Source organism: Scomber scombrus, chromosome 5 (assembly GCF_963691925.1).
Source record: "Scomber scombrus chromosome 5, fScoSco1.1, whole genome shotgun sequence".
In the NCBI taxonomy this organism is placed as follows: Eukaryota; Metazoa; Chordata; class Actinopteri; order Scombriformes; family Scombridae; genus Scomber; species Scomber scombrus.
The window spans coordinates 12,203,637-12,226,701 of record NC_084974.1 but is presented as its reverse complement, the minus strand read 5'-3'; the positions used below and the strand labels follow the sequence as shown (position 1 = coordinate 12,226,701).

Genomic DNA, 23,065 nt, shown 5'->3' with positions numbered 1-23,065 from the left:
GCACTGTATGTCTTTTTAATGATTTTAAAGCAAATCATTGTTTATGAAGCAAATTGTTTCCATGCAATATTTTAGGGGTCATTTCCTTATAGTGTGGATTTGGTCAAATAAACGCCAAGAAAAAAACAAACAAAAAACATGATAATTTAACAAAAATTAACAAAAACATAGATAGATAAATAGATATTCCTTTATTAGTCCCACAATGGGGAAACTTGCATTGTTACCGCAGTTGTGGACAGCAAAATATAATATAAGAGCAGCGATAAGAAAAGAATAAAGAACAATAAATAATAAGTACAAAAACAATAAGAACAATAATAGCAAAAATATGTAATAAAAATAATAATCGTGACATTATTTACAAGAGTATTATTGGTATTGAGTGGTAATATACCAGAGGTGATATTCTTATTGCACAGATTAAAGTGACATAAATATATATGTATATTATATTAATATTGCACACTATATACTCTTACATTGTACATCTTACATGTACATAACATTTTTCCTAGGACGTGGAAGTCATGTCCCTCCCTACTCTGCCTATGATTGGCTTATCCTGACATTCTCACCCTAACACTAACCAATCGAATCAACGCAGGTGACGGGTACTAGCCAATCAGAGGCAGAGTAAGGGCTTCCCCGTCCTAGGAATGATAAAAAAAAGTCCTTAAAAACACACGTCATCAGGAGAAGCCCCGCCCCTGCGAGGTGAAGGGGAAGTTGAGTCTAACAACAGGCCAGACCGCCTCTGACAGCGAAGATACGTCTGGCAATAAGGAAGCCAAACACTTGTAAAAATTGTACTTTCTCGTGTGTTTTTTAACCTTAAATGTCCGGATGGTGTATAAGTAGAAGACACATCAACATGGTACACGTTTGGAAGCCGCTGTTGAAACTACGGGTGTCACTTTTCGCCTTTCTTCTCCTTCTTGTCGTCTCCCTTGGTGACGCCAGCTCCCCGACGCAGGACACGGTAGAAACTTACAACAAATACTACAATTATGTCGACTTAACCGGGCTTGTGCAGTCACTGGCACAGAAATACTCTCACATAGCTAACCTGTCGAGCATAGGTCAGTCTGTGGAGGGCAGGGAGCTCTGGGTGATGCGTATCACCAAAGACCCCAACATGGACACACCAGGGAAACCCAGGTTTAAATACGTGGGGAACATGCACGGAGACGAAACCGTGTCCAGGCAGGTGTTGATGTATCTGATAGAGTACCTGCTGACTCAATATGGGGAAGACTCACGCATTACCGAGCTGGTGAACAACACGGATATTTACATCATGCCCAGTATGAACCCTGATGGCTTTGAGAAGTCCTTAGAGGGGGACTGTGGTGGAGACAATGGGGGTCGAAATAATGCCAAAAATAAGGACCTGAACAGAAGCTTTCCTGACCAGTTTGATGGGACATCTGCAGATTCAAATAGTGTCCCTGAAGTCATGGCTGTGATCAAATGGTTACAGGAGAAAAAGTGAGTCTCTGCTGCAGAAAAACCTTCTTTTTCAGAGGCTGTTGCCCTACTGAACAGCTGAACTGCACTGTTACGTATCTAATTGGACTTTACATTTCACATCCATCCTTTTAATCACTGCACTGGTCACTTTTTTACATATCTCATCAAACTCTAGAAAAAAACCTTCTTTACAGAGGCTGATAAGATAAGATAAGATATTCCTTTCCACAATGGGGATATTTGCATTGTTTCAGCAGCAAGTGGACAGCAACATAGAATATAAGAGCAGCAATAAGAAAAGAATAACGAACAATAAATAATAAGAACAATAATAGTAAAAATATGTAATAAAAATAATCGTGACATTATTTTGAGTGGTAATATACCAGAGGTGATATTCTTACTGCCCTACTAAACAGCTGAACTGGACTTTTATCAAATTGGACTTTACATATCTATCCTTTAATCCCTGCACTGGTCACTTTTTCATATATCTCATCAAACTGGATTTAATATTGTGCATTGCATTTAATCTCCACTGATGCATAATGTAATTATTTGTTGCACATGTCACATTTAATTCTTGCAGTTCTCACCATCTATTTCATACACTTTATTTATTTTTCCAAAGCACTGTCCATTTTTCTTTTTGTACAGTCAGTATTTATTATTATTTTTAACTCCCTCTTGTTCTCTTTTCATTCTTCTATGTTGCTTGTGGGATATATTTTTTGTATGCACGCACACTTTGTTAAAAAGCAGACTCTGAAACACACTTCTCTGACTTCCCACTGCCACATAACCCATATTCTCCAAATGTTTGAGGTCTTGTTGCCCACACCACAGTTGGAGAAGCTTCTGTAAACTTCATTGGCCCTTTTTGGTCAATGTGTATCTCACAGAAGAGGATTTGGAGAGTGTCAAACATTTCACCCCTTTGTATTTGTGAAGACCTCAGGGGGTTACAGGTGTGACTAATAGTAATAATCTCAGCAACGACAGGGGACACAGTAGTGGCATGAGGTTCACTTGGGGGTAGAGCTGAAACAGAAGCCACTGCACAGTCAATTACCACATATTTTGGTACTTGATCAATTGGTTAATCGCAGCTTTTAGCTTCTCAAATGTGAGAGTTGCTTGTTTTCTGTTTTTTCTTTTTGGCTTTTAGACGCGTTTGACAAAACAAGCAGTTTCAAGGCTTGGGTTCTGTAGTACTACTTTGTACATTTTTCACTGTTTTTCTCACATACTACAGACCAAACGACTACTTAAAATCCACAAATCTTTGATCATGGAAAATAGTCACTAGTTGCAGCCCTAATTTGGAGATAAACAAATATTTTTGTCAATGAGCAACTCCGTCTTCTTCTTTGTTATGACCACCGAGGAAACAAATGTGACTCATAGTTCAGCGGAAACTGTTGCCCTAGGACGCCATAATAATAATTACGTGTCTATCTGAGGTTCACTCTGGAAACTGGATTTCAGGCCTACGTGTTTGGCCAGCTGAACTGCTCAGCAAAAAGGGGATTTACCTCTTAACAGCTTCATATAATATACATATTTTTTGTTTCCATGATAACGCGCAGGAAAATGGTTTCCTCTTGAATTGTCAAAGGATAGATCGATATTTTTTCCAAGTTCATCTTAATATAATTCACAGCCAGTATGGATAGATGGAGCAGTTACCATTAACTATTTCAGTATCCATATGAGGATGTGAGTATTTCTTTAAGATGTACTTTAAATGTATCTTAAAGACTGCTGCTAAAATGTGTAATTTTCTCTCCAGGTTCGTGCTGTCGGGGAACTTGCACGGTGGTACCGTGGTTGCCAGTTACCCCTTCGATGACTCAGCCTCCCACCAGCAGCAGGGCCAGTACAGCCAAACAGAGGACGACAATCTGTTTCGTTACCTGGCCATGGTGTACTCCCAGAACCACCCTGCGATGAAGACTGGCCAGCCCAACTGTCCCGATGCTCCAGAGGAAACTTTTAATGATGGCATCACCAATGGGGCGCAGTGGTATGACGTGCCCGGTAAGAAAAGCCCTGTTTTTTTGTTGTTTGTAGATTAATCTCTTTATTTCACAAACTGCAATGAAGGATCACAAGCTCGTTGTTTCCCTGTTGAGCAGAAATAAACAAAAACATGGCTGATATTTTTATGTTGTGTTACACCATTGCCTCCTCAGGGCTTTATTCTACCTTCTCACTTTATTTTATTGAGCTAAAAGTCTGATGTGAGACACCTACAGCAGGCTGCGTGTTGTCATAGAGATGGATACTTTGGGTGTCTTTGAATTACGACCCGTTGTGGTATCCCCAGCTGTGGTTCTTTTATTTGCCTCAAGTTATATATTTGTTGTGGGCAGCTCAGGCAAAGTAAAACTCCTGTTAAAAGTATTTGTAGTGAAAGTTTAACCGGTGTTGCAGCTTAACATCTCACCATCTCAAAGCCAAGAATGTCTTTTGATTGTTGGGGTGTTTGCATCTTCTGTGGGTTTTGTGCAAGCTGCAGCTGTTTAAAGACACGCAGGGGCAAATGATTACAATGAGCAACACCTTTTTAAACTTGGTGTCACTCAGCTTAATCTGTTGTTACAGGGAGCTTGTCTCTAGACACAGATCACGAGTAAAATAATGATTTGCTTTGCCAGAAAACAACTTGAACTATTTTGCTGAGCAAAGCTGCTTTGAGGTGGATTTCCTAGCAGCTCTACTCCCTCAATTAATAAGCTCGGTTTGAAATAAAATGCAAAGCATTATAACCACAAGTGCTGTCGTAGTTCATATAGCTGCATGGTATAAGTTGTTATAGATAAGTAAGTTTTCTCAGTAAAGCCACACAAAACAAAATCGACTAAGCCAAAAATCAAGCTTGAAATCTCCGTCGCAGCAGAACTTCTTGGTGTGGTGTGGTTTTTGGGTTTTCCAGGTGTCAAAAATGCAAAAATACCAGGAAGTGCTTAACCATATAGCGTGCTACTTACTGTGTGTATCCACCAAAGCACCTTACTCAGGATTTTATCAACTCTTCTGACTGATTTTGTACGTGTTACTGTTCTCAGTAAGTGTCTTCAGGATGAGAAACGGCTCCACTCTCCATCACTCATCACAGAAACCTGATCAGCATAGTCTCTTCTTTTTTGTTTTGTTGGTTTGTCGGGGGGGAGGGGGGTGCTGATGTAAGCTGTCTCCAAGTTACAGTTACCGTATCACTTTTCCTTGCTTCTGTTTTAAAGTGTGCCAGATATTTTCTTTTGCCTATTTGCTGATTTTTTTTCACTAGCAAAGCCGTCTACTGGAGGTGCATGTAGTCTTTTTTTAGCTGCCCAATTAAATTACAATAACAATTCAGTTTTAAACTTGATTGATTCATCACGACAATATTCCCGTCAGTTTATGACTCTCTGGTATTTATTAAGTGACACTAAAGTGAAGAGCGTATGTGTGATGATGTTTAGACTAGCTGTTTTTGGGTAAATCTGTTAATAAAATATGTTTCTGTAAGATCACCTTTAAGGTTGCTAATTTAATTTATTGGGCTTGTCCTGTAAGATTTTTGTTAATATTAGGAAGTAAATAAAATAGAGAAATAATCTCAGGATAAAAAAGTAGGTCACTTTAAGCTCAATTATGTCATAAAAAGTCACAGGATCTGGCGTAAATCATTACCAAAGCCATGAGCACACACTCTTAACCAACAGCCAGAGTTTGCTCTTACTTATCTTTGTAAATCTTGACTTTTATCGTCGTCAGACACTAGAGGCATTGTGACCAGAGAATGAAGATGAGCTAGTTTGTCGTTGACATTTCAGGCTGTAATACAAGCTAGTTATTTCAACTGTTCACCGCCACCAATGTCTGCCTCGGTGACAATGCTTCTCTCTGTCTGACCTGTCTCGGTGGAACGAAATGTCACGGCTAAAACTGGGCTAATGTCAGATGATGGAAAGGGTCAGGGCAAAATGTGTGATGTAATGAGTGTTGCCCAGGCAAAACCAGGACCAGGAGTCAGGATTTTATTTTTTTGCTGTGGCAGTCAGAGCTTCGTGCATGACGTGTTATCTTGACTCTAAATATTTTCTCACAGTCTAGTCTCAGAGGGCGTCCTTTACTCTAGCAGCTAACCCTCATGCTCAAGCCTCTCCAGTAGTTAATTTTGCATACACGCTGCATACTTTGTGAGACTGTTTGCTATTTGTTTCACCCACTTATAGTTTATTGTTCATTTGTTTAAATGCCTGGATTACTATAATACAGCGTGTGTTGAACGATGCATGTCAGAGTCTAATTTTACTGTAGGAAAATGCAGCTCTATTGCTGTGATAATCTGAGTGCCTGATAATGCTCAGGCCTCTCATAGACACTCATGACATTAATAGTTCCTTATATAGCATTTATTCTTGAGCTCAAATAGTTAACCAAAAAAATAGATGTGCTTCTTTGTCGCAATCTATTGCTTAACCCTTGAAGTCTTCCCTTATTATCAGCTTCCCTTCTTTCTAGACTAAAGCTTTAGCTCCATTGTCCGGGTACGCTGGTTTCCTGCAAAGTTCAGGGTGTGTCGCTGGATCCGGTACATAGACAGGATATTTAAGGTCAGGGCTGCTATAGTCTGTGTGTTTGCCATGCTCTCTCTGTATAAGGGAGGTGTTTATTTTAAGTGATTTGCGTCAAAGACAATAGTACCTGATTCAGCTCATACAACTTAGCCCGAAGCGCATATTTGGGTTAATGTTTGTCAGTTTGGTTTCCACACACTCTGGCAGTATTTGACGATCATTAGCAAGAGAGTTTTTGCTAAGTGTTAAGTGTGTTTTGGTTGACATAGCACCTCTCTATCTCTGCTGCCACCAGAAGAGGTAAAATCTCCAGTGAATCACTCTGACACGTCTCCACTTACCACCTGTATTGACAATAAGCTCAGAGGGCACGGTCCCTATTGTACTGTGTGAATGTTTGTTACTACTCTTGAGTTAGTCAGGGACACACAACGGCGGTGTTTGTTCTGTGAAACATATCCGATGAGCTGTCAAAGAGTTTATTACGTCTTCTGAAATTGGCCCTTTTCAGTTTCTAGTGAATGTCCTGGCAGCCAGTTGCCCTCGCCAAGTTTCAGGCTGCTGAACAGCTGTCGCTTGACCGGGGATGACTCTGAGAAACTTGTGTTGTGGTGTACATTTTGGTATGTCTGCTCCCCGAGCCAAGGCGTCCACTGATAGCAGTCTGCAGCTCTTCTCCTTTGCTTGTAAGAGATGCATTATAATTTTCTTCACTGCATTTCCTTCAGTTACCAGAGTCAGTTTGTAATGTGGTTTTCAAGAGGATCTCGTCAGACAAGCAGATCACATTGTTACAAAACAGGGTCAGAGTCTGGTAAATTGATTAAATAGTGTTACCACACATAGATTATTAAAGTGAAAAAAAAGAAGCACAGAATAAGTGGTACGCAATGGTTTTACGTCTCCTATTGAAATGTGATACAGTATTAGAGTATGTTAAAGTCTAAATGCTAAGAAATAGACTGTTTTCTGTTGTGGTTTGGTTCATGTCGTCCTCATTAATTTTTTTAGGAGGCCAGTTGCCTTGCTGAAGTTATTTGTTCGTGTTTGGCGTGTGAGCCCTTTCGCTTGTAAAGTGGTAAATGGTGGCTGTTTTTATTGGGTTCCCACTGGCCACCCAGCAGGCAGTCATGGCAACCTTTTTAGTGAGGGAGGCTCTGGCTGCCTGCTGTCGTTCCAGTGGGATGGCCAGCCGAACGTCCTGCCCTCCTGTGTGTCTCCTGTGTTTGCCTTGTTGCAAGGCTGGGTTGGCTGCCACACTGTGGATGTCATGGCTTGTTGCCACATTAAACACTATCTTTAAATTGTGGCATTGAGTCAGGAGACACTCAGGCCTTTCCAGACAGACCGTTATTCTAGTCAGCCTTGCACCACTAAGGGCCAAAATTTAGTGAAACAGCATGTTTAAGGGTTTACTTCATGAGTACATGTGTTAGGTACACACCCATTAAATATATCCTTCTCTTTAATATATTGTGCATTTTTTTGAATGCGATATTGAATAAATTGTGCCATTTCTAACATGCTTTATTTTGTTATATTTCTGGCTTACTAGGAGGGATGCAGGACTACAACTATCTCTATGGAAACTGTCTGGAAATTACCATGGAGCTGAGCTGCTGCAAATATCCTCCTGCTGCTGAGCTCCATAAGGAATGGGATCTGAACAGAGAGTCGTTACTGTCCTACATAGAGAAGGTAAAGCTTATATTTCTCAAAAGTAGCGATGATACAACAGCATTCATAATTATAATACATGTTCTGTTTTTGTTGAGTATAATCCCCCAATTGAAACATATCTTTTTACTTTGGTTCACAAATACAACTTTTATTCATAGTAGTTTTATGATGCTTAAGTTCAGTGAGATGTCCTTGGTTTTTTTACGACATTTTCATTTTCCAGGTCCATATTGGTGTCCAAGGCTACGTAAAAGACGCCGTCAGTGATGCTGCTCTCACCAATGCCAGTATTTTGGTGGCAGGCATCCGCCACAACCTGACCACAGGACAGTATGGAGACTACTACCGCCTCCTGCTCCCAGGAACATACAACATCACAGCTGTGGCCCGAGGGTGAGTGATACCAATGAACGTCCTTTTCATAGCAGCTTTTCCAATGCAGGGTTTATGTTTTAAGAAATGTTGGTTAATAATAATGTTTTTTTTTTTTTAACTCGCAACAAACCTTTCAATCAGTTATCAAAGCTAGGTGATTTAGATGGAGGAAATATTTGGCAAAGTTACCATGTTAGCCACTTTTTGTGTGTTTGAATTCATTATAAGATCAAAAACATTCCAGCAAATGGTGCATTCAATACTTCCTGTTGTCTCATGATTCATGCTAGACCACAATGAGCAAAGCAACATTTTTAATCTGACTTTTCAAGGCTTAGTTTCCGTGTCTCAGCTACATTTGCCATCAAGAAGTGCATGACATCAAATACTTCCTCAAAGTTACAAAGTAACTCTTTGTTAGGGAAGTTAAGAAATATATATATATATATATATAAATATATATATATTTTGTTTGGTGAAGGACTTCCTGGTTGAGATATTAAGTGGGAACTGCAGCTGTGTCATCTAATTTGTTTGAGTTGAAATCCTCAAGCGTTTTATCTGTACACAGGTACACATCAATGACGGTCCGCAGTGTCCAGGTCTCAGAGGGCAAACCCACAAAGCTTAACTTCACCCTGGCAGCTGTGGTGAATAATGCTGAGGGTGACAACACTGTGTCCACAACCTCCATGCCATCCACCAACGATCCAAACATCTCCACTACTACTACTACTACTACTACTACTACTACTACCACCAACGCCTCTGAGTCCACCCGGGTGGTACCGTCTGATGAAAACGAGAGCAGCCCTCCTGTGGTTTCACCTGAACAGCAACCCATTCAGCCGCAGGAATTCCGCCACCATAACTATGCAGACATGGAGCTTTTCTTACGGAAGTACAGCAACGAGTTCCCATCCATTACCCATCTTCACACTGTTGGCAGCTCGGTGCAAGGCCGGGATCTCTTTGTGATGGTCATCTCAGACAACCCTACTGTTCATGAGCATGGTATGTTCTGACAGGTTGTTTAATAGAATCAATGAGTTCATTTTGTTAATATGTCATGAAGTTTATGCCTTTAACTGCTATGTGTATTCCTTGGCAGTATAATATTTTCACTTTGCCTCCCACTTTCTGTTTCCACGCCAGGTGAGCCCGAGTTTAAATATGTGGGCAACATGCATGGTAATGAAGTAGTGGGCCGGGAGTTATTGCTCAACCTCATTGAGTACCTGTGCCGTAACTATGGCACTGACACAGAGATCACTAATTTAGTCAACAAGACCCGCATTCACATCATGCCTTCTATGAACCCTGATGGCTATGAGGAAGCTACTGAAGGTAAGAAAAAGATACACACACACACACACACACACACACACACACACACACACACACACACACACACACACACACACACACACACACACACACACACACACACACACACACACACACACACACACACACACACACACTAGTAGTCAAACACTCTCTGCAAAGCACCTGCCATTATGACATGTAACATTATGGCGAATATTTTAGTTGCAAAGCATTGCTTTGGATATGAACGAAGGAGTAATATCTTAAGAATTGAACTGTAATTTGACCAAGTGACGATCATTAATTGTGTGTATGTGGCTAGCTACTCTGAAATTACAGAAAATGTAAATTAAACAGGACTTTCAAAGTGACTAGACCACATTAATATACAGGGCAAATCTTAAGTGATTACAACACATCATATAATGTTCATATAGGTTTTTAGGTTTAGGAATAAAGACTGTCAGCATTTTCACAAGCTTGTGTTATTTGTGTGCATATCAGCTATTTCTTATGTTTCCTTTGCCAAATGACATATCCCTACATACTATATCCTTAGATAGTCAAGTCAGTTTTATTTTACATAGTGCACAATCGCAAATCACAAATTTGCATACAGCAGCCTCTGTCTTTGGACCCTCTATTCAGATAAGGAAATACTCCCCCAAAAACTTCTTTAATGGGGAATACTGAGGTCTCTCGTCATGGTTGTTGAAATGCTGGTTACACATGTACAGATGTCCGAGATGCACTTGCACAACAACTGTAGCTTTTTGCCTCTGTGAACACTTTAAAAGTAGCGTAAAGCCTCACAAAACACTTGGTCTGCCTGAAAATATATTTTGGCTTATGGAAACAGTATAGAGGTGTTGGAGCTGAGGAGGCTGTGGTTAGAAAATACATTTCAGTGACTCAATACTAGTACTTGTTTCCTCACAGGTGATGTAAAGGGATATAAAGGACGCTACAACAGCAACAATATTGACCTGAACCGCAACTTCCCAGACCAGTTTACCCTCATCAAAGATCCCAGGCAGCCAGAAACTATAGCTATGATGAACTGGCTGAAGAACAACCCTTTCGTCCTGTCAGCCAACCTTCATGGAGGCAGGGTCTTTTTCTGAGCTTTTAGTAGCAACGATTGTAGTCTTATGTACAATGTGAAATATGAATGTTTTTACATGTTGTTTTTTTGGGAAAACCACAAACAAAATACTTAACTTTAAAATTTTAGAGTTACTTCTATAACTAAATGACTACTGCTTATGATTTGATATTTTGGCTTTATATTATATTTTTATCACTTTAAGTTGAAATATTCTGCCAGATTGTGGAATGTTGATCAGATATGTGTATTCAAGTTCATTTATTTATATTAAATGTGTTTTCCTGGTTTGCTCTCTTATATTTGTGATGTGGAATACAGGTTCCTTGGTGGTTAACTATCCTTATGATGATGACAAAGAAGAGAAAACACAGTACAGCGCGTGTCCTGACGACGAGGTCTTTAAGCAGGTGTCCATAGCCTACTCACAGGTAACTGGAAATGGCGGCTACTGGATCTGTTTAATGCTGAGATAATGTCTGCTTATGGTTTCATATTGTAACAGGAGACAAATTGTGGAGTTGAGTTGGAGAACTGATGAAAAATCTGGGCTTTTTGTGAAATCTGTGGTGCGACAAGGTTGGAAAACTTATTACAATGGCACTCATTGTTGAGCTCTCATGTGTGTGTTTTTGTGCTCATGCGCGCAGGAGAACCCTCTGATGCATAATGGACACCCTTGTGAGGACCTGTACCCTGGGGAATATTTTGAGGATGGCATCACCAATGGTGCAAGCTGGTACAATGTTGCTGGTATGCCGACATTTTCATCCTCGTTTGTTTTTCCACAGGAGATCATCCAAAACACCCATTTAGATGCTTTATTTTAGATTTTAAGATAATCCACATGATGCGGAAGAGTTGAGTCTGTGTAGAAAAAAAAATACAGATGATATCTATGTTCTTATATACAAGTTTAGACAGTTGGTTTGTTCGCAAAAGCTGTATTAAATTAATTTAATAAAAATGCGGTATTTATAAGGTTCAGTGTTATTGGTTCTTCACTAATGGACACAATGTTGCAATAGCAGGGTGGAATAAATCTGACACATTTAGTGTCTATATGTCTGTGTGCAGCTGATCATGAAACCTTCTTACCTATCATAGATGCTATAATCACAAAAACTTCCACACATAGATGCTGTGAGTGAAATATTCAAAGTTTGAGTTAAAAAGGAGAAACCTTTATTTTTCCCCAGGTGGCATGCAGGACTGGAACTACTTAAACACTAACTGTTTTGAGGTCACGATGGAGCTGGGATGTGTTAAGTACCCCATGGCCCAGGAACTGCCAAAATACTGGGAACAAAACCGACGGGCTTTACTCCAGTTTATACACCAGGTAATCCCTGGTACAAGTCTTAACATTACCCTAAGCTTTGTACTCACTTTCACTCTGTTTTGCATCAACTCACGTGTATGTGGTTGTGTGTGTTTGTAGGTCCACATCGGAATAAAAGGCACAGTCTCAGACACACGGGATAGTGCAGGCATTCCTAATGCCACCATTACTGTGGAGCACATAGACCACAATGTCACCTCGGCCCAAACTGGAGACTATTGGAGACTGCTGGTCCCTGGGACCTATTCTGTTACTGCCTCAGCTCATGGGTAAGATTAAAATATCAAGAGGAAGAAGTGGGGAAATAAACAAACTGAGAATTTCCCAAACAAACTAATATTACTGCTACTCTCTGTTTTTCAGATATACACCTGTGACGACGTATGCCACAGTTTCAAAGCATGGAGTGGAGATGGTGGACTTTAGACTGACACGGATACACACAGAACCTAATTTCCAATCTCCTAAAGGACCCCAACCCACACCAAACCCGTCTGAGAAGGAGTTCCAGAGCTTAATCAGGGACCTCTCCCTGGGCCAGGGTTTGGAGCAGCTGGTGAAGAGCACAGCCTCGGAGCACAGCTTCCGCTACAAACCCTACAAAGAGCTGTCTGGCTTCCTTAGAGGCCTCACCCTCAACTTTCCCAAAATTACATCATTACGAAGGTACGCAGGTTTTATCTTGTCTTGTGTTATCTTCTGCCAACCACCACCTCCCTGCTTTGTTTTTATGCTTTTTATTGATATATTTTTAAAACACTTATTTATAATCTGGTTCTCCTCTTTCGTCTAGTATGGGCCAAAGTGTGGAGTTTCGAACCATATGGGCTCTGGAAATCTCTAACAAACCAGAGGAGGCTGAACCGTCTGAGCCCAAAGTCCGCTTTGTAGCAGGAATCCATGGCAATGCCCCAGTGGGCACAGAGCTGCTGCTGGAGTTTGCTACGTTTCTGTGTATGAACTACGGCAAGAACCCAGCCATTACTAGAGTGAGTTTTGGGACCTTTCTGGAAATATAATGTTAACTATACATTTATGCATCTACTGTGTTAGCTTGTACCTTTTTAAAAAAACCCATATTTTTAAGCAATACACTATACGCTTTGTCAATACAGCCTGAGAGGTCTATACCTTTTTATATCTGGCATTGTGGTTAATCTATTCACTATAATTTTGTTTTGACCACAATAAAATATGTCCTAGTAAATGTATGGCTCAGTCTTGTCTGTAACTGTTTGTTTCCCTTTTCATTTCCCTTCCCCAGCTGATCAATGAGACACGGATTGTCATTGTGCCATCCATCAACCCAGATGGAAGAGAACAAGCGACTGAGAAACAGTGCACCTCCACCCAGGGCTTGACCAATGCTCACGGAAAGGACCTGGACACAGACTTCTTTGGTTAGTTGTATAGGTTTGGATGTGTGTAATAGATTTGAGAAGCAAGCAGACTGACAGAGACAGATAAAAAAATAACTTTTAATTTAATCTACTATTATCAAAGATTGCTTGTATATATTTTCCAACTTGTTGTAACTTGTCTGCTGTTTATTTTTTTTTGCTTCCTTTTCAGGTAATGCGTCACAGCGTGTGGTGGAGGCTCAGCCAGAGACCAGGGCGATGATGGACTTGATCCTAGATAGGGCCTACACACTATCTGTGGCCCTCGATGGAGGCTCCCTTGTTGCTACCTATCCGTATGACAAGCCTGTCCAGTCTGGTAACGTCATCATACAACATTTCTATTACTTAACTGCATATTTATATTCATATTTGTAAGGAATCTTTCTTATTAGATTATGTATTTCACACTATGTTCATATATGAATACCTCAATCTGGGGTGTAAGGGGTGGCATCATACACAAGATTGTTAAAGATTTGTCCAGCTAACATTTGAGTCTGGAGCAAAATGTCAACAAAATTGCTGTAAAATATGGAATGGATATTCATAATGCCACGAGGACAGATTGATCTTTCCATAAACACCACTGTAAGGGCAAAACGTCCACATTTTCAGGAAACATCAAAATCTAATTGACTGATTTCCATGACATTTGCTAAGCACATTCATGATCCCACTAAGATGAACTTGCTCTAACTGGACACTCACTGGATGAACCCTAACCCCTCTTTATTTGAATGAGCTTATGGACATATTTCCATCCCTTTTATTGATTGATAAAGTAAATTGTAACTTGTGTCCACAAAGTCTTGATGAAACAAGTGGGGCTATAGTCTTTTGTTTTTGTTATCTAAAATGTTAAAAATGCAGTCACGTTGCATACAGACTGACTTGACAAGCTTTTCATCTTCAGCTATAAACATAGTAAAGTTAAGTAACTATAACATCACTTAACAGCACTAAGGATTTAACTGATTTAATCATATATTTGTTTTTCCAGTTGAAAATGAGGGCACTCTGAAGTACTTAGCAAGTGTTTATGCCAACAACCACCCCAAGATGCACCTCGGGGACACTGGATGTTCAAATAACGGGCAGAGTATGCAATTTTAATATTACAAATAATTGTCATGTTGATACTGATACTGCAGATAGCTCGTGTAACATTTCTGTCATTTAGTGGGCAACATCCCAGACGGAGTTATGAGGGCTGCAGAGAGACAAAGTCACATGGGGAGCATGAAGGTAAGTCTCTCAACTCCAGTTTCTGTGGTGGCAGTTATCACAGTTTCAGGGATGTTTCTATTTTGATAGTTTAAACAGTTTTCAGATCCTGCATTTGCAGTTTGAAAGATCTGTCAAATCAAATGAAAAAAATCAATGTTTTTCCCCCAGGACTTCAGTATGGACTTTGGTCACTGTCCAGAAATCACAGTGTACTCTGGCTGCTGTCTTTTCCCCCCGGCTGAGCAGCTGACCATGCTCTGGGCAGAAAACAAGAAGCCTCTCCTCAGCATGTTAGTGGAGGTATGCCGCAATATTTTATCAAGGAGTTTTAACCTAGCTGCATGTAGATTTCAAACTTGTATTACATGGTCTTCTCTCAATTTTAACCCCATCCAGGTCCATAAAGGTGTGCGTGGTGTTGTGAGAGACAAGAGCAGGAAGCCTATTGTTGGTGCCATCATTGTACTGAACGGTGGAGTGAGAGTCTTCTCCGGGGAGCAAGGCTACTTCCATGCACTTCTGGCTCCAGGCAACCACAACATTGAAGCTGTTGCTGATGGCTATCAACAACAACGACAAGAGGTACACAGTTATGCACACACCATGTATTGTGCAAGCTAGGAATGTGCTAGCTCCTAGGAAAATGGTTTTGATGTGATAAAGAGGATAATGGTGCAGTAACACTTACCATCCTGGTTAAGTCATGACAAGTTAATCTAAGTTACAATTTCTGAGTTAGATTTCCCCTCATGGCAAAAATTAAACATAAAAATGGAGAATTTTCAAATACCACAGATAACATGTAGGCCTTTTGAATTTATATTATGAGTATTTGCGAACAAAATGTAGTTTGTTTATGTTGGAAAAAAACCAAAAGGCTTAAAGTGTCTGGTTTTGTGGAAGTGTTGTTCTTTATGATAATGTTTTGGAAAGCAGAAACCAGCCCTGGCCTGGTTGTAGTCACATGCACACAGACAGTAGGATACAGTATTACAGTACTTGACAAGCTTGCAAAACAAAGAACAAACAAACAGATTACTGGCACTCCATTTAGACAGATACAAACTGATTAAAAATACAACACGCATCAATATTGACCTCTTCCTGTTGCTTTTACATGATTTGACTTTCAGTTTCTAAAGAGTTTGACAACAAAACGTCAAACATTTGACATTACTTTATTCAGTTAACATTGAAATATAAATCTGTCTACTACATTACATAGCAAACAAAAAATGTGAAAATGATCAAAAGACAAATGAAAAATATCTTGATTTTGTTAAAGAATGTCTGTAGATGAATATTACTGGGGCTCCCCGTTATTGTCTATGTCTATGACGGGTGTGGGACGGAGCACACAGAATCTTTCCATCACCTCCACCTTTCTGTTTGGCTGCTCTGAAAGTTGAAGTGTTGGGTAGGCCAGCTCATTAAACAGATGTTCCTTAATGGTGCGTCCCAGCTCCAGACTGTAAGCTGAAAGCTGCCCACAAGAACTGAAGAGCAGGGGATCCACCACCATATGATATGTATGTTGGTACTCTGGTACTGTGAAGCCATGGATCATCAGAGGGCCTGGCTGGCTAGTTGGCAATCTGTCAGAGCTGTTTTCCTTAAATGTCAGGGCTTTGTCACTGTGGGGCAGATGGAGGTCTGGAAGAGCAGCAGCATTCCTTATATACCTGGCGTCCAGCGGCTTTTGGGAGTCTGCTTCACTCTGCTTACACTCAAAGTCCAAATCATGATTTGGAGCCAGCATGTATTTCCTCTCTTTTGTTGTCTCTCCATATTTCTTAGGACACTGAATACGCCGCCTTAGGCCATAGGGCCGCATCTCATACAGTAGCTCTGGACAATAAAGTGATATCACTTTGATTGGGATAACTGTAAAGAAAACAACCAACAAATCATATTGATAATGAATTTAAGATCAAGAGGTGCACTTACTCTTTGACAACAGCTCTTTAGGTGTTCAGACAATATCACATCACTGAATCATGTTTGAAAACCACATTGTCTGAGATTCTGGTTTCCCAAGCTCCATTCAGTCCACCTTTCCCAGAATAACCGTGAATAAATAAGAGACACAAGCCACTTCACTTGCTATGAAGAAATAACAAACAAGTCATGAAAAGTAAATAGAGACTGAAAACTGAGATCCTTGCAATTTACCTCTGAAAAGAAGGCTGAGTAAGTAAATTCTATTTTTATGAGCCAGCACTCAAATCCTATTTTAGACATGCAAGACAACCTACACCAGGTTATACTAAGCAATCACACCTGCAAATGAGGTTTGCTAATTAGATAATTAACAACCTCACTTGTTTAGGGAGGTTCAGCATACAGCTAAATGCCGGCTGTCTCCACTTGGACAGACAGTCAGGATGGATAAGAAGACACGGTAGAGTTTGTTTTCTTTTTGTTGTGACATTTTTACAGGTTTTTAAGTTGGTCAAAGAAGGAAAGTTTGTGAAAAAACCCCCAACTCAAGTATTTGAATTTCTCATGTTATGTGTTTAGGAAATAGTATAGTAACGAGTATTGTTTAAGTGCCTTTATGAACAGCTGCAGTATTTACGATGCAGAAGTGTGACATTGGCTGCAGCAGTTTGCAGCTTATATTCAAAGACTACCACACCCCAAATAAGCACAAAAAAAAGTTTGATTCATATGAGAGAACCCCTGTACTGTTGGAAGAAATTGTAAATCATCCTCCCCTAATTTATCACATTTGACATTGTTTTAGGAGGACTCTGAGGTTGACTGAAGTATTTTTGCTGTGTCTCAGGTGGTGGTATCTTCCTATGAAGCAGCTAGCTCCATCATCATTGAGTTTGACATGGACAACAGCATCTTTGGCCTTCCCAGAGCGTTTGTGGTGGCCAGTGCAGGTAAGCACTCCTATGAAGTGGCCTAATGTGCCAGTATTGGCTATATGTTTAATATGTGGGTCAACCATGTAAAAATAAATCACTATCTCACTATTTTGGTTTCTTCAATATGCCAAGATTTGAATATATGGTTTTATGTTGATGCCATGTTGTGTTTTCATGTTGCTAGAAACCTGTTGATAGTGACTATGATTCATTGCTCCTGTGATGCAGCTCATGTTAATGATAAAAGTTTAAGAATCAAACAATTCTCATCTAGTATACTGGTGACTGTCAACAGATAGGCATATGACACACTGTCGAAGTACACTATAGACCTTTTTCAGGGTTTTAAGAGTAGTTTGAAACCTTAAAATAGTATTTGACATGAAGAATGGCAAAATGTGTCTCTTTGAATCTTAAACATCATAATAAAAATTGTGTTGACTCCATTTTATAAGGTGTGAAATCAAATAACTTAAAAAACCCCAAAAGAAACATTTAACTGTTGCTGTATATATGCAGTTATGCTCAGATTTGTGTTTCTCCTCTGCTCTGCAGCAGCCTCCATGACAGCATTGGTGGTGACGGCATGCATCATCTGGTGCGTGTGCGCAGCCAAGTCTAATCACCAGAAAGATGGCTTCCACCGCTTACGGCAGCACCGAGATGAATATGACGACGAGATCCGGCTCACTTCTATGGGCTCCAAGAAGTCTCTGCTCGCTCACGAGTTTCAGGATGAGAGTGAAAGCGATGAGGAGACACTTTATGCCAACAAAATCTGAGAACCATTGCACCAATTTGGCTGTTGGCTCAGTATTTTATTTTGATTCCCCCTTTAAATTTAATTCCCGGCCAACAAGGAACAGGTTGAACTCTGGGCAGCGTTTCTGTTAGTGCTACAAAATTGATAGTTTTGAAAACATCCTGCTGCTGTCTGGACTGAAGGGCTGCCTTTTTTGTGCTCCATCTCTGCCTGACTGGATCAGGAGAGCGGGAGAGACGGGGGACAAAGAGAGGGAGAAGGAAAGTAAGGTTTAGTCTACTCATCCGTCCTTATAGCAGGTTTTGAGTCCCACAGCTGCTTCATTTCCGAGCCACACAAGAGTCCTCTTGTAGACCACTCACTACCTGTCCTGCCTGGCTAAGGGTTCAAGCCGATAAGTCCAAATAGACCTCTTGTTCAGTGGATGTGTAATAAACTCTGGATGGAAGTGCTTAATCTCACACAATTCCCTCTGCCCCTTTCTGATGTCATCACCATACATTTATTTGAATACTGCTTTGAGCTAGGTAATGAGAAATGGAGTCTGTTTATTTTATCCAAGACAGCATTGGAACATCGACGTGTCCGAGCCTTTGGGAGACTGAATCCAATACTGTGCCTTGGCTTCTGCAAAGTTACAGTCCACTCGGGCTGTAGTATGCGACAGAAAGCAGCAACATAGTGAGTAGATAACAGGTGGCCCATGCTGGAATTTGATCCATCCGATACTCAGGTGGTAGGAAAAGTAAGAAATTGCTTAAAGGACTGCTGAATTCCCATGTTGCACTGTGCTGGCCTGCCTGGGTTCAGTAGTTTTGTATTTTTTGCAGTGAGTTAACACGCTGTGGCCAAAATCATAATGGGAGCGAGCATCTCAAGAGCTTTAAAGCATCAGGGAGAATCTATCACCAAGCTTGAACGCAACCCTTATCAGTTAGTGCAGACGGGCGCTGCTGTATGCATGGATGTCACTTGCACTAAATAGAAAGCAAGGATCGTCCCATATCATTGGCCAAGGAGAAACTGAGGTTAAATATGTAATCATGAAAAGAAGAATGTATGTTTTGTGTTTTCCTTTTGTTTTAAATATGTTTGTCGTGGGATATTTTCAAACTGTCTATACATGGAAAGTTACTGCTGACTTTCATGCATGTCACATCAAGTGTGCCCTGTTTTTGGTCCATTCTCACCATGTCTATAATCTGTCACAGTAAAGATTATCAATTTTTGTTTTCATCTGAATGTCTGAGCGTTTTCCCCACTAAAAAAATTACTTTGGACTAAAGAAGTCTACGACTATGGTTGTCCGTCCATTAATCATCATTGTCTGGGATCAAAGTTAAAGCCACCATTACCACACCATTTAAAGGTCCAGTGATAAGGAAATTTACATTTTCCAAACAATTCACACACAACTAATAATCCATAATTTTGCTAATGCTAAATGGACCTTACACTATTTACTACTACTACACAAAGGACATTTAAAGTTACACTTAGTTCTTAACTATTAGTGTTAATTGGACTCTCATTAAAGGTTTAGTATGCACTGTTTAAGAGTGCTTCAGACAGTTAGGCACACTGAAAGAGGCGACTGACAGATTCCCTTAGTGGCTTTAAGGAGCAACATTAGGCTGGTGTACAATAATGTGACAATTGACAGTTTCTTTAAACAACTCAATCTGACTGGGTGAATGGACACATCAAGGGAGCAGGTGTGTGTACAGACATAAAAGTAAAGTGGAAACTGATGGGAAGAAGAAAACCTCAGACCTTTGTTGGTATTCCTTGGCTGAAACGTCCACTCTGGTTCAGATTTTTATTCTAGAAAATCAGGAAAACAGCCAAAAACCAAAAAAAAAGAAATCCTTAAAGCTCAAGTATTCTTAACCGAATTGTAATCGTTACACTGGATCATATATATCAGTCAAATAATCACTTGATACCAAATATCAGGTGGCTCTTAAATTAATGCTATGCATGTATTTCATCTCAGTAGTTTGAAAGAATACACACCTGTTCACCTAAATACATGGTCACTAAAGAAACTGCCTTGATTTCCACTTACTTTGAGAGGAGATTCCTTCCTTCTCCCTTTTAACGAATGCAGCTTTCACCAGTAACATTAAACCTGATGTCTGTGTAGAGAGACAGTTTTGTATATTATTTGTCTTTCTTAAACTGTGAGTGCTTGTGTGTGTGTGTGTGTGTGTGTGTGAGATTTGCAAGTTAAGCGTGTGTTAGGGTCACGCAGTGTTGGTGTGAAGATTTTATATAAACTGGAATCAACTGTATATAATGTTTGCCAATTGTGAATGGGGCGGGGGGGGAATAAGTGCAATTTATGTTCACCATCAATCTACACACAACAAAATGTTTCATATAAACCTCTGTGTGACATGCTAACATGCACCACAAACTCATGAAAAACAATGAAATAAAACATCTCACAATGACTCTTGCCTTTGTGATGCATCATAAGAGACTGCTATTATTTCTGTGACACTTCATTTAAATAGACCATCCAGCAGTGAAGTAGGAGGGTGTGAAGAGACCAAATTTTAATTACTTTAGCAGAATTTATTTAATGAACAATAATTTAATAATTAAAGAACTTATTTTATCGTGCAGCTGGAGAGAATGGTGCCTTTGTCTCCTTTTTCTCCTGTCTCTTGTCCATGTGCAATGTGTGTAATGTGATTAAATAACTGCTTGCTATGTTTGAGAATCCAGGAATGCTGCACATACAAGTTAGACAACAGCCAAGTGTCAGGTGATATAAAGCTGGACTCTCAGGGGTGTAGTGCCTGTTTCCACATCGGTATAGATTGCTGCTTCATTGGCAGTAAAGTTAAAGAAAAATATTGCCATTGTAATTACAATTTCAACTGAGTTTGGATAGTGTAAAGAATTTAGATTGGATTATGGTTGATTTTTACAAAAAAAGAAAGAAAAACAACTACTATGTGATGACATACTGTGTGAGCTCTTCTTCATGCACAGAATATTTTGCTGCCTCAACGATCAGGAAATCTGTAATCTGTTTTAACGTGACTTGTGTGTAATGTGAATACTATGTACGTTTTTGGTCACTAATTATTATTATTGCCAAGAACGGTACAAAATTAAATGTTTTTAAAATAAAATAGTCAAAATGAACAAAGAATAATAAATGGGTAGGGTTAGTCTGTAAAATCAGACATTAGTCAAGTTCAAAAAAAGATAAAACACAAGTTGTATAACAGCAATGATTATTTCATTTTGACATACTCAGGAATATATGAAATGTTCATGCTGATAATTGGGTCACTTTTGGACAGTTCTAACATTTAACAGACATAGTGCCCATAGAGCTGAGTCACACATACACAATGAAAAAAAAGCTGTTAATATACAAATAAAAAAGTGTAATTATATAAGTGTTGATTGTAAGAATTCTGGTATCTGTCACAGTAAGTACACTGAAAATGAAATTTAAAAATAGAGACGCCGTTCACAATGTTATCCAGTATACAATATATACAAGTTTGTATATCTGCTTATTCAAGTACCTGTCTGAAGCAATATGATCATGTTTCTACTGCAAACCTGAAACACAAACATGAACTGCTGAAACTGTATATAAATATACTGTATATACAGTCTATGGTTGAAACTAGTGGCAGCCACAAACGGCCTCTAGGTGGCACTGTTTTTATTATTGGTGCTGGCTATTTTTTATATTTTACTTTATTTTTTACTTGAAAGGGATTAATTTACAAACATCAAGGCATAGAAACCATAATGACAATGAACACCTCTTAACATAAAAGGTACATTCTCACAAGAAAGCAGCCAGACCTGCACACCCATTCATAAATCACACAACAACAACAACAACACCAACAACAGGTGACTGAACAACCACTCATTAAAAACCAGATCAATTCCACATGAGTAAGACTCTTTCCAACTACCTACAACACATTATATCATCTCTTTGTGATCTTTTTCTTGTCAGGGAGATACATTCACACAACAGCCATTTAACCAGACATTTAACGAGACATTTAACCAAAAGAGAGGAAATTACAAAGAGACAGAAAGAGAGAGAGGGTGTATCTTATTCACGTTAGCTGGTGTCTTCTTCTTTTTCTTTCAGAGAGATGCAGATTAATACCAGATCAAACCCCATGATGACAGCAGGGGTCATCACAACTCTTCCACAGTGGCTCTAATGGTCATCAAATACTTGCAGTTCTTCATAAACTCTGTGCAGAGACTTTACATGTTTTCTTCTTTATTGATCTCACAGCACTGAGATGATTGTGCACATGGTCCACTTTTAAAAACAGTAAAATGGGGCTTTGGTGCAGGCTGGTACCTACCCACCCTGGGAACGAGATTTTCTTCCTAGGATGGCGAAGTCATGGTCCGACCTACTCGTCCTGTGATTGGCTTACCGTGACATTCTTACCCTCGCCCTAACCAATGACAGTCCTCATAGTTAAATTTAATCAACCCGACCAGAAAGAGCAAAAACATGTAAGATAAGATAAGATAAGATAAGATAAGATAAGATATTCCTGTAAAGAGAGACAGAGTAGGACCAATGAGATGAAAAAAAAAGATCCTGTAAGTCAATATATCAAGAAACCTTCTCAAAATAATGAGAAACCTTCTCAAAATAATGACTTAGTACATCAAAATAATGACTTAGTAACTCAAAATAATGACTTAGTAACTCAAAATAATAAGAAACTCTCAAAATAATGACATATTATTTTTAAATAATAATTTTGAGATACTAAGTCATTATTTTGAGATACTAAGTCATTTTTTGAGTTATAAGCATAGACTGTATATAATAAATTATAATTATTTTGAGATACTTTTTATTTTAATTATTTTTTAATTATTTTGCCAGCTAAGTCATTATTTTGAG

The 23,065-nt window shown here is 39.4% G+C and overlaps 2 protein-coding genes across 2 annotated transcripts; one reads left to right on the top strand and one right to left on the bottom strand.

Annotated features, from left to right (window-relative positions):
• Positions 1-734: 734 nt before the first annotated feature.
• cpda (carboxypeptidase D, a) lies at positions 735-20,007 on the top strand. Its single transcript, XM_062419477.1, has 21 exons — positions 735-1,491; positions 3,266-3,513; positions 7,597-7,739; positions 7,945-8,114; positions 8,668-9,110; positions 9,252-9,443; positions 10,365-10,532; positions 10,852-10,961; positions 11,181-11,283; positions 11,730-11,872; positions 11,972-12,141; positions 12,236-12,538; positions 12,666-12,861; positions 13,137-13,272; positions 13,445-13,591; positions 14,276-14,374; positions 14,456-14,520; positions 14,671-14,802; positions 14,899-15,084; positions 17,291-17,393; positions 17,934-20,007. The coding sequence occupies exons 1-21, from the start codon at positions 839-841 to the stop codon at positions 18,158-18,160; spliced, it is 4,137 nt and encodes a 1,378-aa protein (XP_062275461.1). The 5' UTR covers positions 735-838; the 3' UTR covers positions 18,161-20,007.
• On the bottom strand, positions 15,092-17,284 carry LOC133980706 (uncharacterized protein C22orf31-like). The gene has a single exon (XM_062419482.1). It carries the CDS (start codon positions 16,334-16,336, stop codon positions 15,806-15,808), a length of 531 nt encoding a protein of 176 aa, XP_062275466.1. The 5' UTR covers positions 16,337-17,284; the 3' UTR covers positions 15,092-15,805.
• Positions 20,008-23,065: the final 3,058 nt, after the last annotated feature.

Bases quoted from the DNA above. Each gene is read 5' to 3' on its own strand.
- cpda (XM_062419477.1), top strand. From the start codon at position 839: ATGTCCGGATGGTGTATAAGTAGAAGACACATCAACATGGTACACGTT. The intron at 10,533-10,851 runs GCAGGGTCTTTT...TGTGGAATACAG, and splicing joins GTCAGCCAACCTTCATGGAG to GTTCCTTGGTGGTTAACTAT. The intron at 13,273-13,444 runs GTTAGTTGTATA...CTTCCTTTTCAG, and splicing joins CCTGGACACAGACTTCTTTG to GTAATGCGTCACAGCGTGTG.
- LOC133980706 (XM_062419482.1), bottom strand. From the start codon at position 16,336: ATGCGGCCCTATGGCCTAAGGCGGCGTATTCAGTGTCCTAAGAAATAT.